General features: G+C 30.8%; 1 protein-coding gene across 1 annotated transcript in view; it reads left to right on the top strand.

The window, feature by feature from the left end:
- The first annotated feature begins 8,414 nt into the window (after positions 1–8,414).
- The window catches only part of LOC121126102 (uncharacterized), a 71,748-nt gene continuing 68,667 nt past the window's right edge, over positions 8,415–11,495 (top strand). The window contains exon 1 of the mRNA XM_040721405.2: positions 8,415–8,767. Coding sequence (XP_040577339.1) covers positions 8,604–8,767 — 164 coding nt within the window. The 5' untranslated portion in view covers positions 8,415–8,603. The remainder of the gene's footprint in view (positions 8,768–11,495) is intronic.

The following is an 11,495-nucleotide window of genomic DNA, read 5'->3' as shown; positions in this document are numbered from 1 at the left end:
ATTTAAAAGCTTTGCAATGTCCCGTGATTTATGCCCACAATGAAGAGAGTTATAACGGTATCCTTTTTGCTCTTTTTTGATAAAAAATGTAAAGAAAATGTCACTGAACTAATAAAATTTGATAGTTTTTCAATTAAGTAATGATTAAGATTTTAAATAGTCATTTAACATGAGGAAAGTTTCTCTGAAATGCACGGTATCAAAGTTTAGTTTGACATATTTAGGTAAAGGTAGAGTCCTTTTGCAAATGTAACAACCTCCGTTTTCGTGATCAGATAGAAGTTATCGTATAATTAACGTAACTATCATAACCAAAGCGGGAAAAGAGGAGGGAGATAGAGAAAAATTTGGGAATAAGTTCTTAAATTTAGCTCAAAGTCATGGTAGAGATCAGGAAGAGTCATGCATCACAGGCATGTACTGCACGACATGTGTATGTTGTAAACTCCCTGAGCACATAAAGGAATAAGACTTGGATCATGTACAGTTTTGGGAGTTGAATTCTAGACTTGGCTGTCAAGTAGTTATCAAAGGAGAATTGAGTTGGATTAGGGTTAGGCTATCTCTGGGCTAAAGGAATTTCTATGGGATGGACATACACCTTAACTTCATTAAATTAAATGTACTTTATTCTGAAAAACTGTCATGTTTTTGTTACAATATATCTTCAGTATTTTTCTTAATAAGGGGTAAATACCAGAGTGTCTATTTCAAATTGATATTTCATAGACATAAAAATTCATTCGCGCTGATAATCTCATTTAAAAAAAATAATATTCCTTTGAAAAAGTTTGGAGGTTTATTCGAGTCTATCTGTTGTGAGTTGCCCTTCTCTTGCTTCAAGTCCACATGTTAAAGAGACAAAGACAAGTTTGTTCAAAAATTGCCTTGAGTACGCAAACAAACACTACAGCTATTGGAGAAAATTGAGACAGAATGAGTTGAGTTGTGTAAAATATGCCCAAATATGATTTCAAGTCTTTTTGGAGTTGGAACCTGATCATAGTTTTTTTATTTACGAAAGTTGTTCTGACAATTCTTTTATTCTTGAAGAGGGAATGTTTAAGTATAAAGTATGAATAATTCCAAGTGAAATCAATCAAAAAAGGACATTTTTACAAGCAACATCACAGATTTTTTTGTCACATGTGTCGCAAATTTTAAAATTAGTTAAAAACTCAAAAATCCATTATTTCAGCCTTATTTGTCCTTCAGTTCAAGATTGATAGGCTTCCAGAGTTTTGTCCTAGAAGCTACCTACCCTATTTTTAAATCACTGTATCTTGAACGTACGTTTTAGAAGATATTGACCTACTTTAAAAAGTATTTAATAGTAATTGTTTTATCCTTTTGTTATATTTTATCGTATAAGCCAACAAAATGAGTTTCAAACCATAAAGTCACGAGGTTAATAGTTTGACCTATGAAAATAATGAAACATGTCTATTTTCAATTTCCCTAAATTTTTTAATCTTTTAATTTGTAATATATTATAAACAGATACTTTAAGTTTTCAAAGATGTATTCGATTCTAATTAGATGCTCAAATCTAAAAGCCAGGCATATATATATTGCAAAAACTCGAGTATAATATTTAGTTGATATATTACAACAAGTAAGTCCTTGCTGTACTCAGAGTATAATTAAACATCCAAAATGGAGTAATTTTTGGGCTATTGATAGATACAAAGTGTCATAACGATTGCTTGTAGCTTATCTAATGACATATTATTCCAAGATGTATTTTCGCAGAGTAACGACTGTAATTTAGCATGTGATGTCATTGATAGCAATCTGACTCTGAGTTCTGGGATCTAAAAAATGAAAAAATTAGACGACGTTGCTCAATGCACATTGGATAACGCCCTCTGAATTTTTTTTCCTCTCTAATTAACTCAATGTGTATAAGTTTGCGCCCCCTAGTTGTTCAAAGAGGAGTCCTAGGTTAGATGGTTTCAGTATAATAGAATAATGTTTACTGAAATTTAATCAGTGTTATATAAAGTGAGATACCAGGAACAGTAAAAATCCGAGATATTGATATATTTACAACTCTAAATATGTGTATCATTTTGAACTTAGTATAGGAGTAACTCTCTGTCTGATCAATAATTGTCCCCATCAACACTCAAGACCTTGTGTTCTTTACTGTATCTTGATTTATTCTTACTATATCATCATTCTTCAATAATTGAGTCTCAACAAAGCTTAATTCCAATTCAAACAATCAATGCATTGAAAATTTAGCAGCTGACAATTAAACTGCAAGGTTAATAGAAATAAAAGGTTAGACCATCATGTATTGGGCTTGCTAAAGTTTTTAATTTGATGTATTTTACCGATTGCTCGGCAAGAGAGATAGATTTTGATAAAACACGCAGCCAATCATCCAATATGACGTCAAAATAGTTATAGTTTTCAAATTGACGTATTTTACCAACTGCTGAGCAAGACAGACAGATTTTGTCAAAACATGCAAACCAATCATACTCTATGATGTCACTATTAAAAAGCGTGGTGTAAGTCAAACATTTATCGTACAGACGTTATTATATATCCTTGTATTTATATTAGCCTTGGTCACTGTACATTTCTCAAGGCGTTACCTCGTGAACACAGAAATACCACATTAATTCTTTGTGGGCGATCGATTTGGTCGCCTCATTCGATACGCCATGGCTATTTCACAATTTATACTTTTTGAAAAATAACTAAAGTCATCATTTAAAATGTAATTATGATCTATTATCAAAAAGACAGAATACAAGTTCCTGTTGATCCTTTGTCGTATATATAAGTATAGAAGGGATGTATGTAAAGGAAAAAACTATGTAAAGCGATTCGGAAAGAAAAACCGTTTGATGCAGGGTTATTTTCTTTTTTGTTCATTATTTAATTAGTCGTGGTGTGTAAACATCTCCCTCTGAAAGAAGAATTATCTCCTATCTTTGGTATAAATTGATTGAAAAATGCAAAGTAACATAAACTTTTGTAAATTTAAATATAATTCTAATATTTTCCTTGTATTAATGTTATTTTAAATTTAGAAGGGGCTCCTCTTTGCAATAATAATTCATTTTCAGCCCCTTCCCTCCCCCCAAAGTAACAAAGACGAGGATGGTCTGTAGAGTTGCCTAACAAACAAAAGATACCGGACATTTTTTCGGAATTTTATTTTTTAACATAGTATCCTTATAACTTAACAAATTTCTCCAATCGATGTTCCCATCTCTGTAACCTTTCCAAATAGTACTCGGCGTTTTTCTCTGCAAAACAATTGTTCACGTGACACACTTTGTTTTTGAACCAATGACTCTGATTTGAATTGACTTAAGGGCGCCAAATTTTATCAAAGCAAGCCTTTATATTATTAATATTTTTTTATTACTCTAATTAAAGGTATTGTTTGCATAAACAAATAATTAACGACAGCTGGGTACTCGATTTTGTATCAACTCACTCAAACGACTGTTACATAACAACTCCACGCCTAAATGGCTGAAACTTTGGTGATTAACTGTAAAAAGAGGTTAGACTAATGTGATTAGCTTCAATTTACGTGTGCTGTCATTTTTACGTTGAGGTTGGAAATTTTCAAACCAACCTTGTATAGATTTACTATCTAATACACATTTTGTTTTTTATGAAGAAATTTTGGCTACTCTGTGGTAAACTGGAATTTTTTTGATTGTACAGAGAAAAACGTATCAAAAGTTTTTTACTTCAAGTAAAAACCAAAGAGGATTTTTTAAAGAATCAAATACAATATTAACCCTCTGAAAAACTGTCCAACAAGTTATTAAGTTGATTCATATTTGTTTTAATGTTTACGTGAACATATTATATACAAATTCAGTCAATTTGATCGTGCAGTATTTGAACTTTAACTCGAGTTTTGATATCATCAATATAATCAATTTCAGTTGGTGAAGCATGCTCTTAAAAAGCGAATCTCTTTCTTATTTGCGTTACTCTTGCAACGCCAATACTTATACGCTCTTCTTTAATGATCATTTTCAGAGAATCACGTCACAGTATATTATATGATTAGTGTTACCAAATATCTGATTTTTATCTGGTTCAGTTAACTTTAAAAAATGTGGCTCCGAAGGACTTCAACATTTTTTTGAATTAATATAAATTATAGTACTCATATCAACGGATACGTTTATCATACTGTTGCAATATTGCGAAAAATTATTCCAGTATCTATTCACACTTACTACATTTTTTTATAAACTATTACTAAGCTATATATTATACCTAATACGTATCGAATCAAATACTGTGTATGATTTTAATATTATTTAAAAAATTGTAAATAAATCAGATGATAATAATACTTTGGCATGTTTGACTAACTCCCAGATGATTTGCAGCCTTTTTTCTATTTCTTCTGAGAGATGAAGATTGCGTGATACAATAAATCTAACGACGTGTTCTATGTGAGTCAAATAATTCTCTCTCTAGGGGTTGAACTAAATAAAGAATCTCACAAGCTCTTGTATATTCTAATCAATTTGTCCTCAATTTGATTATAATTTAACTCATTAAATCCTCAAATGCATCATCAATGATAAAATCACTCAATCAAATGAAATATACATTTTATCCGATAAGGAAGAGCCCATGATTATAGAATATATCTATGTATACTTCTATCCTCACTCAGGGCCATTCAAATTAACGATTTCTACAATTTAAGTTGATGGAATAACAACCTTGTATCCCTCCCTGTTTATCTGTGTTTTAAATGATGGTACTTATACAGAAGTATTAGATCATGGTTCTACCAGGGGCATCTGTAGAGGGTGGGCTGGAGGGCTGTAGCCCCTCCAAAAAAAATGAATTACTTTTTACTAAAAAATTTAGTAGTTGAAAGATTTTCCCAAAAATTTAATTATCTGTGAACAGCTGTGGATTTTTGAATATTTAAGATAAAAAATTTAGTATTTATAATTTTATTTTTGATATTTTTTTCCAAAAAAATGTACTGTCTTTGTAAATTTGTGGATTTTTGAACTTTTTTCCAAAAATTATATATTAATATTTTATTTATGAAAAAAATTTAATTTTCCAAAAAATTTAATTTTTTTTCATAAAACTTAATATTTAAATTGATTTTTTAAATTTATTTCTGTAAAACTGTGGAAAATTTTCATAAAATATTTTTTTCCAAAAAATTTAATTATTTGTAGATTTTTGAACGTTTTTTAAAAATTATATATTTATTATTTTATTTTTGAAATTTGAAATTTTTTCCAAAAAATTTAATTTTCAAAATATGAAGAATTTTTTTTTGAAAAACTTAATATTTATAATTTTATATTTTGAATTTTTCAAAAAATTTAATTTTATGTGAGCAACTGTGGATTTTTGAATCGTTTTTTTTTTAAAAAATTTTTTTTGATATTTTTTTCAAAAATTTTTATACAAAAAAATTTTTGAATTTTTTTCAAAAAAAAACTGAAAATTTGTGGATTTTGAACAGTTTTTTTTAAAATTATATATTTATTATTTTATTTTTGAAATTTGAAATTTTTTCATATAAAAATTTAATTTTCACTGAACATATGAAGAATTTTTGTTAGTTTTGAAATAACTTACTATTTATTTTTATTTTTGAAATTTTATCTACAAAATTTATTATCAAACATTATGTTTTTAAAATTTTTTTGACTGTTCCAAAATTAAAAAAAAAAAGTCCCGCCCCCCACACAAAAACGTTTGTAGAAACGCAAACACAATTGAATTTTAAATGGAGGTAAGCATTTTCCTAGTATTTAAGTTAATTTTATGTGCTAAAAAATAAAAGTTAAAAAAAATACAAAAAAAAACACACTTGTTTCCCTTATTTTCGCAATGTTGGTTTCTTTGTTAGTTTCGAATCGATTTTGATCATACTTTGTACGAATTTTATATAGGCACAATGCTTTGGCACTCTCTCTTGGGCAAACGAGGTCACTTAGGCAGCTCATTTATTTATTTTGTAAAATAGCTTGTTCAAACTTGCACCAGTTGAAAAAAAAATGAATCGATTGACGAATTCCTTATTCCTAATATTACTAAAAAGGTATAGCGATCTCTTGAGAATCTGGCCCCGGGCAACAATATCAAAACTGTTCGAACTCTTTTGCTCATATTGCTCAATATGTTAAGAGGAAATTTGAGGCCCTTTAAGGTGATTTTGAGGCTACAGATATTAATCAAAAGTCTCAAATGGCTATTTGACCCTTTTGACGACTTCATGTAGCTACACTTTTGGCCTCCAAACTCACTGGATCTGAATTCAATGGATTACTTCCATGGAGCGAAATCAAACGACAAACCAACTGAACCTCCTGCAATACCAAAGACGAACAATACTCGTGTCAAGAAGGAATTCCATGATTTGCCAAAGGGCAATATAGCGAAGGCCTGCATGCACTTTTCGTCTCGTATAGGGACTATAATTGATATTGGAGATGATTGTATTAAATAAAATAAATTAGAATCCATGAAGCCTTCAGAATGTAGTTTTATTTTTTTAATTTGATAATGGGTTGGAGATAAACATGTCGTCCAAAAAATCCTTTTCGTGCCATACAGAACACAATTTGATTTTAGGGAGAGGTTTTGCACTCTGCTGTGTGCCTTTTCTAGTTTAAATATTTTTCTCTGGTAAAATTACAATTTCTTATACATAGTTCTTTTAAAGAAAAAACTTGCCACATCCGAATGAGGCAGTTTTTTCAATCTTATAAAAGAGTCATTATTAAGTTTGTACATACCTTCTTGTGAATTGTAAAAGAAAATATGAACTACCAGTATGCTAAAAAAAATCAACCTGGCAAGACTGTCAATTTGAAGAATATTTATTTCAGCAAATTGCACAAGTTATAATTTTTCTGTCTTAAGTGTATTATTTATTTACAAACATGAGCGAGCTAATCACCAACTATTTCTTGATAAAATTAAATGGTTATTATGTATAATATAATTGTGGGTAATTGAAGTTTATAATGTGCCACACAGAATAATTATATTTTTGTATTTTTATTAAAATAATCCAAAATGACAGCTTTAATTCATCCATCATCCGTTGCATACACTATTATAAAATCAATACCTCTAGGGATAGATTATTTACTCTGTCAAGCTTACCAGGTTAATTTTTGGTTTCTTTTTTTAGCATACTAGTTATTCATATATTTTTTTTACATTTGCAAAGGAAGGTTTGTACTTTGTCAATATAAACAGCAACATCTCAGAAATATTATTTATTACTGGTACTAGTATCTGTCCCAAATTCTTTGTGTCGGGCTAAGAAAGCTCTCACAAAAACCCACTTAGAAGGAGTGGGAACTATATGGCAACAGTTGGACAGCTGGCGCCAATCAAAGCAGATTAATTTAGAGTCCTACAAAAGTTTACAAATACAAAGTACATCAAATCTCAAGTATAGTGGCCGCACACAACTTTATAGATATCTTTTTATAACCTGATATATAAAACTTTAGAGACTCCCTCTCTAAAAGAGACTGGTTGGTCTCAAATGAAGCCAACTATCACAACAGAATGGAGATGAAAAGAATCATTTCAAAGGTTCCGACAGCAACAAATTCGGCGGGATGCCACATAGTCTCCCTTTCCACTTGCAGCATCACCCTTATAAATAATGAAACTATGATAATGGGAAAATTCTTAAAAATCTAACAGGTTTATGATCTTACCTACAATTCTATTTTGTAATAAGTTCATTTTATTTTAAACCGTTTTTATTTTATTTTTAGACGTCATGTTTTGTATTAATTTCAGTATTTTATTGGTGTACTCTTAATATTTTATGTTTTGAGTGTTATAAACTTCAAATAAAAAAAGTAGACAATCCTAATTAATCATTTTACTTCATAAAATTCTATATCATACAGCATAATATTTAATCCGCATGTTTGAGTCAATTAAATACGTTGTATTCAAATGATGGATGAGGTTAGATATCCTTCGATTTTAGCTTTATTTAAAGGCATTTACTTTATGTAAAAGACTTGGATTGGCCCTAATGTGGACGATATTTCAAAAAGAATAGATCAATTCCTCATTGTATTATTGTGACAATCAATTTAGAGCAAATTTTAATGCAATTATTGACACACCCAAAGGACATAAAAGAATAATTTGTTGCTCGAAATTAACGATAATTCGTCGTTTTAGAATACAAATGTAATTCACAATCAATTGTATGGAAATTCATGCCACACATGTGATATTGATTGAAAAGCTCAAATTGACTCATTACGTAAGTTTAATGATCATAATTTTGTAAATTAGACTTAATTAGACTCCAAATGATGACACAATAGTACAGAGCTCTCCCTCCATGATTCCACAACGCTCTCCTTCCTTCTTTCGAGGGGAGTGCCTTACTCACAATCAGTCATTGTGTCCATTGTAAATAATTACACACATATTTCCCCCATATTCATCAGCTGTATGTTGCTATTAGTATTAGACTATTCAAGTACAGAGTAGTAGTTGTATTCATTCCCTCTAGAAAGTGGCTAATAGATTCTATTGTTGAAGGATAAAAAAACAGTCTTAAACCTCAAGTCCTCTTCTCGTTCATGACCATCATGAACTTGATTATAGTTCCTGTGCCTTCCATCCACGTGTTTTCCTTTTTACTACTCACTTACTTGGATATCCTCGTAACGGGAGCTATGAAAACTCCAGTACCTTCGACATCACATTGTTGGCAGTCACATGTGGGATTTGACTCTTCGAAAAAGTAGGGATATTTTAAATAAATGAATTTTATAAGACACTGATTATGCTGTGTGAGAATGACTAATTGTTTTTTGTTTACCGAACATGTCTTCTTTATTTATATTGTCCCAGGATTTTTGTTATAAATTCATGAAATGTCCAGTTATATGTATAAGAGACAAACGGCCCTGTACAAAATCTGACTGATATAAAGGGAGCGGGGATCAAATTGTCGCCAAAATATTTTTCTACAAAAATCAACACAAAATATACATTTTTTAACTTTTTTATTGAAAATCAAAACTATGACGAGCATATAGATATAGAGTAGCCATTCATTCAATATAATCACCCTTGGCATCAATAACGGCCTCAATACGGCCTCTGAACCGGCCACAGGCTTTTCTGACCATCTCATTGTCCATGTTGCCGAATACCTCCTTGAAAGAGTCCATCAGGCTGACGTTGGTGCTATGGGGATGTCTGGGGCTATGTAGAGAGACATAGCCCCAGACAAAATAGTCCAAAGGATTAAGGTCGAGAGAGTTAGGAGGCCACAAATCCTTGTTTACGACGTTATAACAGTTCTCGGTTAACCACTGCATGGATATTTTGGACACATGGCAGGGTGCTGAGTCCTGTTGCCACACCCAGGGCCTGTCTCCGGCCTTTTATGGACCTGGTAGGATCATCCTCAACCATCTTCTTCACATTGTCGACAAAGTCGGTGTCCCTGACCTTCCTGTTGGCGCCCTCCTCCTTGGGTGCCCTCTTTATGGTGGCATCAACATCCCAGGTGTCCTCTAGCTTCTTACAGATACGCTGAACAGTCCGTAAATTCACTCCTAAGGTTGAAACAATCGTTGAATTGGAGATTTCACCTCCATTATTAACCAATGCCATGACTACGGCGGACCTCGAAAGCTCCTCGTTCCACTTATAGCTCTTTATCTCCTCATATGATGACGGCATGATGCTAACTGAACTACGTATCGTCAGCTGACGAGAATAGCTTTCCTATTTGGTAACCGGTTTTTTATTTGTTAATGTCGTCTTTAAGTTATCAAGGTTTAACGTAGGCGACAATTTGATCCCCGCTCCCTGTATTTATGGTATACATCTGCCGCTGTCCATACATTTTTATCAAAATTGATAGCGGATTACCAGAGGGGCCCGCAGGTCTATATACATTTTTTTTCGGGTGAGGGGGGGGGGCAGATATATATACCCATTTTATTTTTTTAAATATATGCCTTCGTTTTGGAAAAAAAAAATCGATTTTTTTTTCAGGAAATAAGAACTAACAATGACTATATCATTGGTATTTTGAATAATTTTGTCACTGTTTTATTTAAGATTATTTCTGATTCAAAACATAATTATTTAATAGTTGTATTCTCAATAAGAATTAATAAGTACTGTGTTACAATAATAATAAAAAATATTTATTTAAATGATTCAAATGGGCTATGAACTGGGGACAATTGTAAGTTACTTGTATCAAATAAAGATTCTAAACTTCTTGTGATAACTTGTCCAGTGATTTATTTTTAAATAAATTAATTAAATATTCTGTTATATGAGAGACAAATGTAAAACATTGAATTAATTAAAAAATAAATTATATAAATTTCCTTAGGACGAAAGTATATATATTTAGCCCGTTAGTATTCCTTGACAAATTATCTAGAAATTCCATCAATGAATTATTCTAATTAACCCATCGAGTGCCTTGTAAAATGCACTCCTAAAGTAGACAAAATTGATTGTCACGATACAAGAATTGAGAAGTTAATAGATTTTATTTAAAATATAATATTGGGGTCAATATAATTTACTTTAATCAAATAAAGGCTATTAATTATAGCTCAAAGCCTTGGGTATCTTAATTCATCCCAGTAATTAGAAGGAAAGCCTACAATGGCTTATAATTTACCTATGAAATATTGGCTATATGTATGAAGTAAAAAAAGTATATTGGGATTTTCTCCTTTGCTTCATTTTTGATTCAGACTGATCCTTAAGACCTTCTATCCTTTCTACTCTCGGTACTATAACTGATTAAAAAAAGAAGGAACAAAATTGAGTGACGTCATCAAGGATTTAACTTAACAGGTTTGTAGGACTGATGTTCAGGAATGAACTTGGCCAGACAAAGACTGACCTGAACGGTATTGCAAATCTAGTAATTCTCGTGAGTATTCATTCAAAAAAAGTATATGTTGGTCACTCTTAGTAATTTTTTCCCCCTATTTTGAAAATTCAAATCAGCCAAGAACACTATTGTTGAGTTGGGGGGGGGTATATAGTGATCTCTGTCAGTTGATATGTTGTCTATACAATTACCAACCTATACTTTTCCTTTTGATTTACACTCACGGATACCTTAAACAATTCATACATAATCACATGCAATTTTATATGATTATTTGACAATGATTAGATAATTTGCATAGTAAATAAATTATATATTTGCAAATTATGTTAATGCTTCATTTGACATAGATTGAACATTATATGGCAGATAGTAATTTGATCAAACTTTAGGGGTCCTATAAAGATATCTTAAGATTACTTAAAGGAGGTGGATATATTTGTAAAATAAAATTAATTAAAGTAGTTAAGCACTTACTGATAAGTATTCTCTAATTATTCATGATAAAAAATGTTGTTGTTGTTTTTTAAATAAAATAGTAGTTATTAATATTTTGTTTAATTATTTTTATTAAAGAACTCAATTAAAAAAATAA

This window comes from Lepeophtheirus salmonis, chromosome 11 (assembly GCF_016086655.4).
Source record: "Lepeophtheirus salmonis chromosome 11, UVic_Lsal_1.4, whole genome shotgun sequence".
Taxonomy (NCBI): domain Eukaryota; kingdom Metazoa; phylum Arthropoda; class Copepoda; order Siphonostomatoida; family Caligidae; genus Lepeophtheirus; species Lepeophtheirus salmonis.
This window is presented reverse-complemented; position numbering and strand designations above follow the sequence as displayed.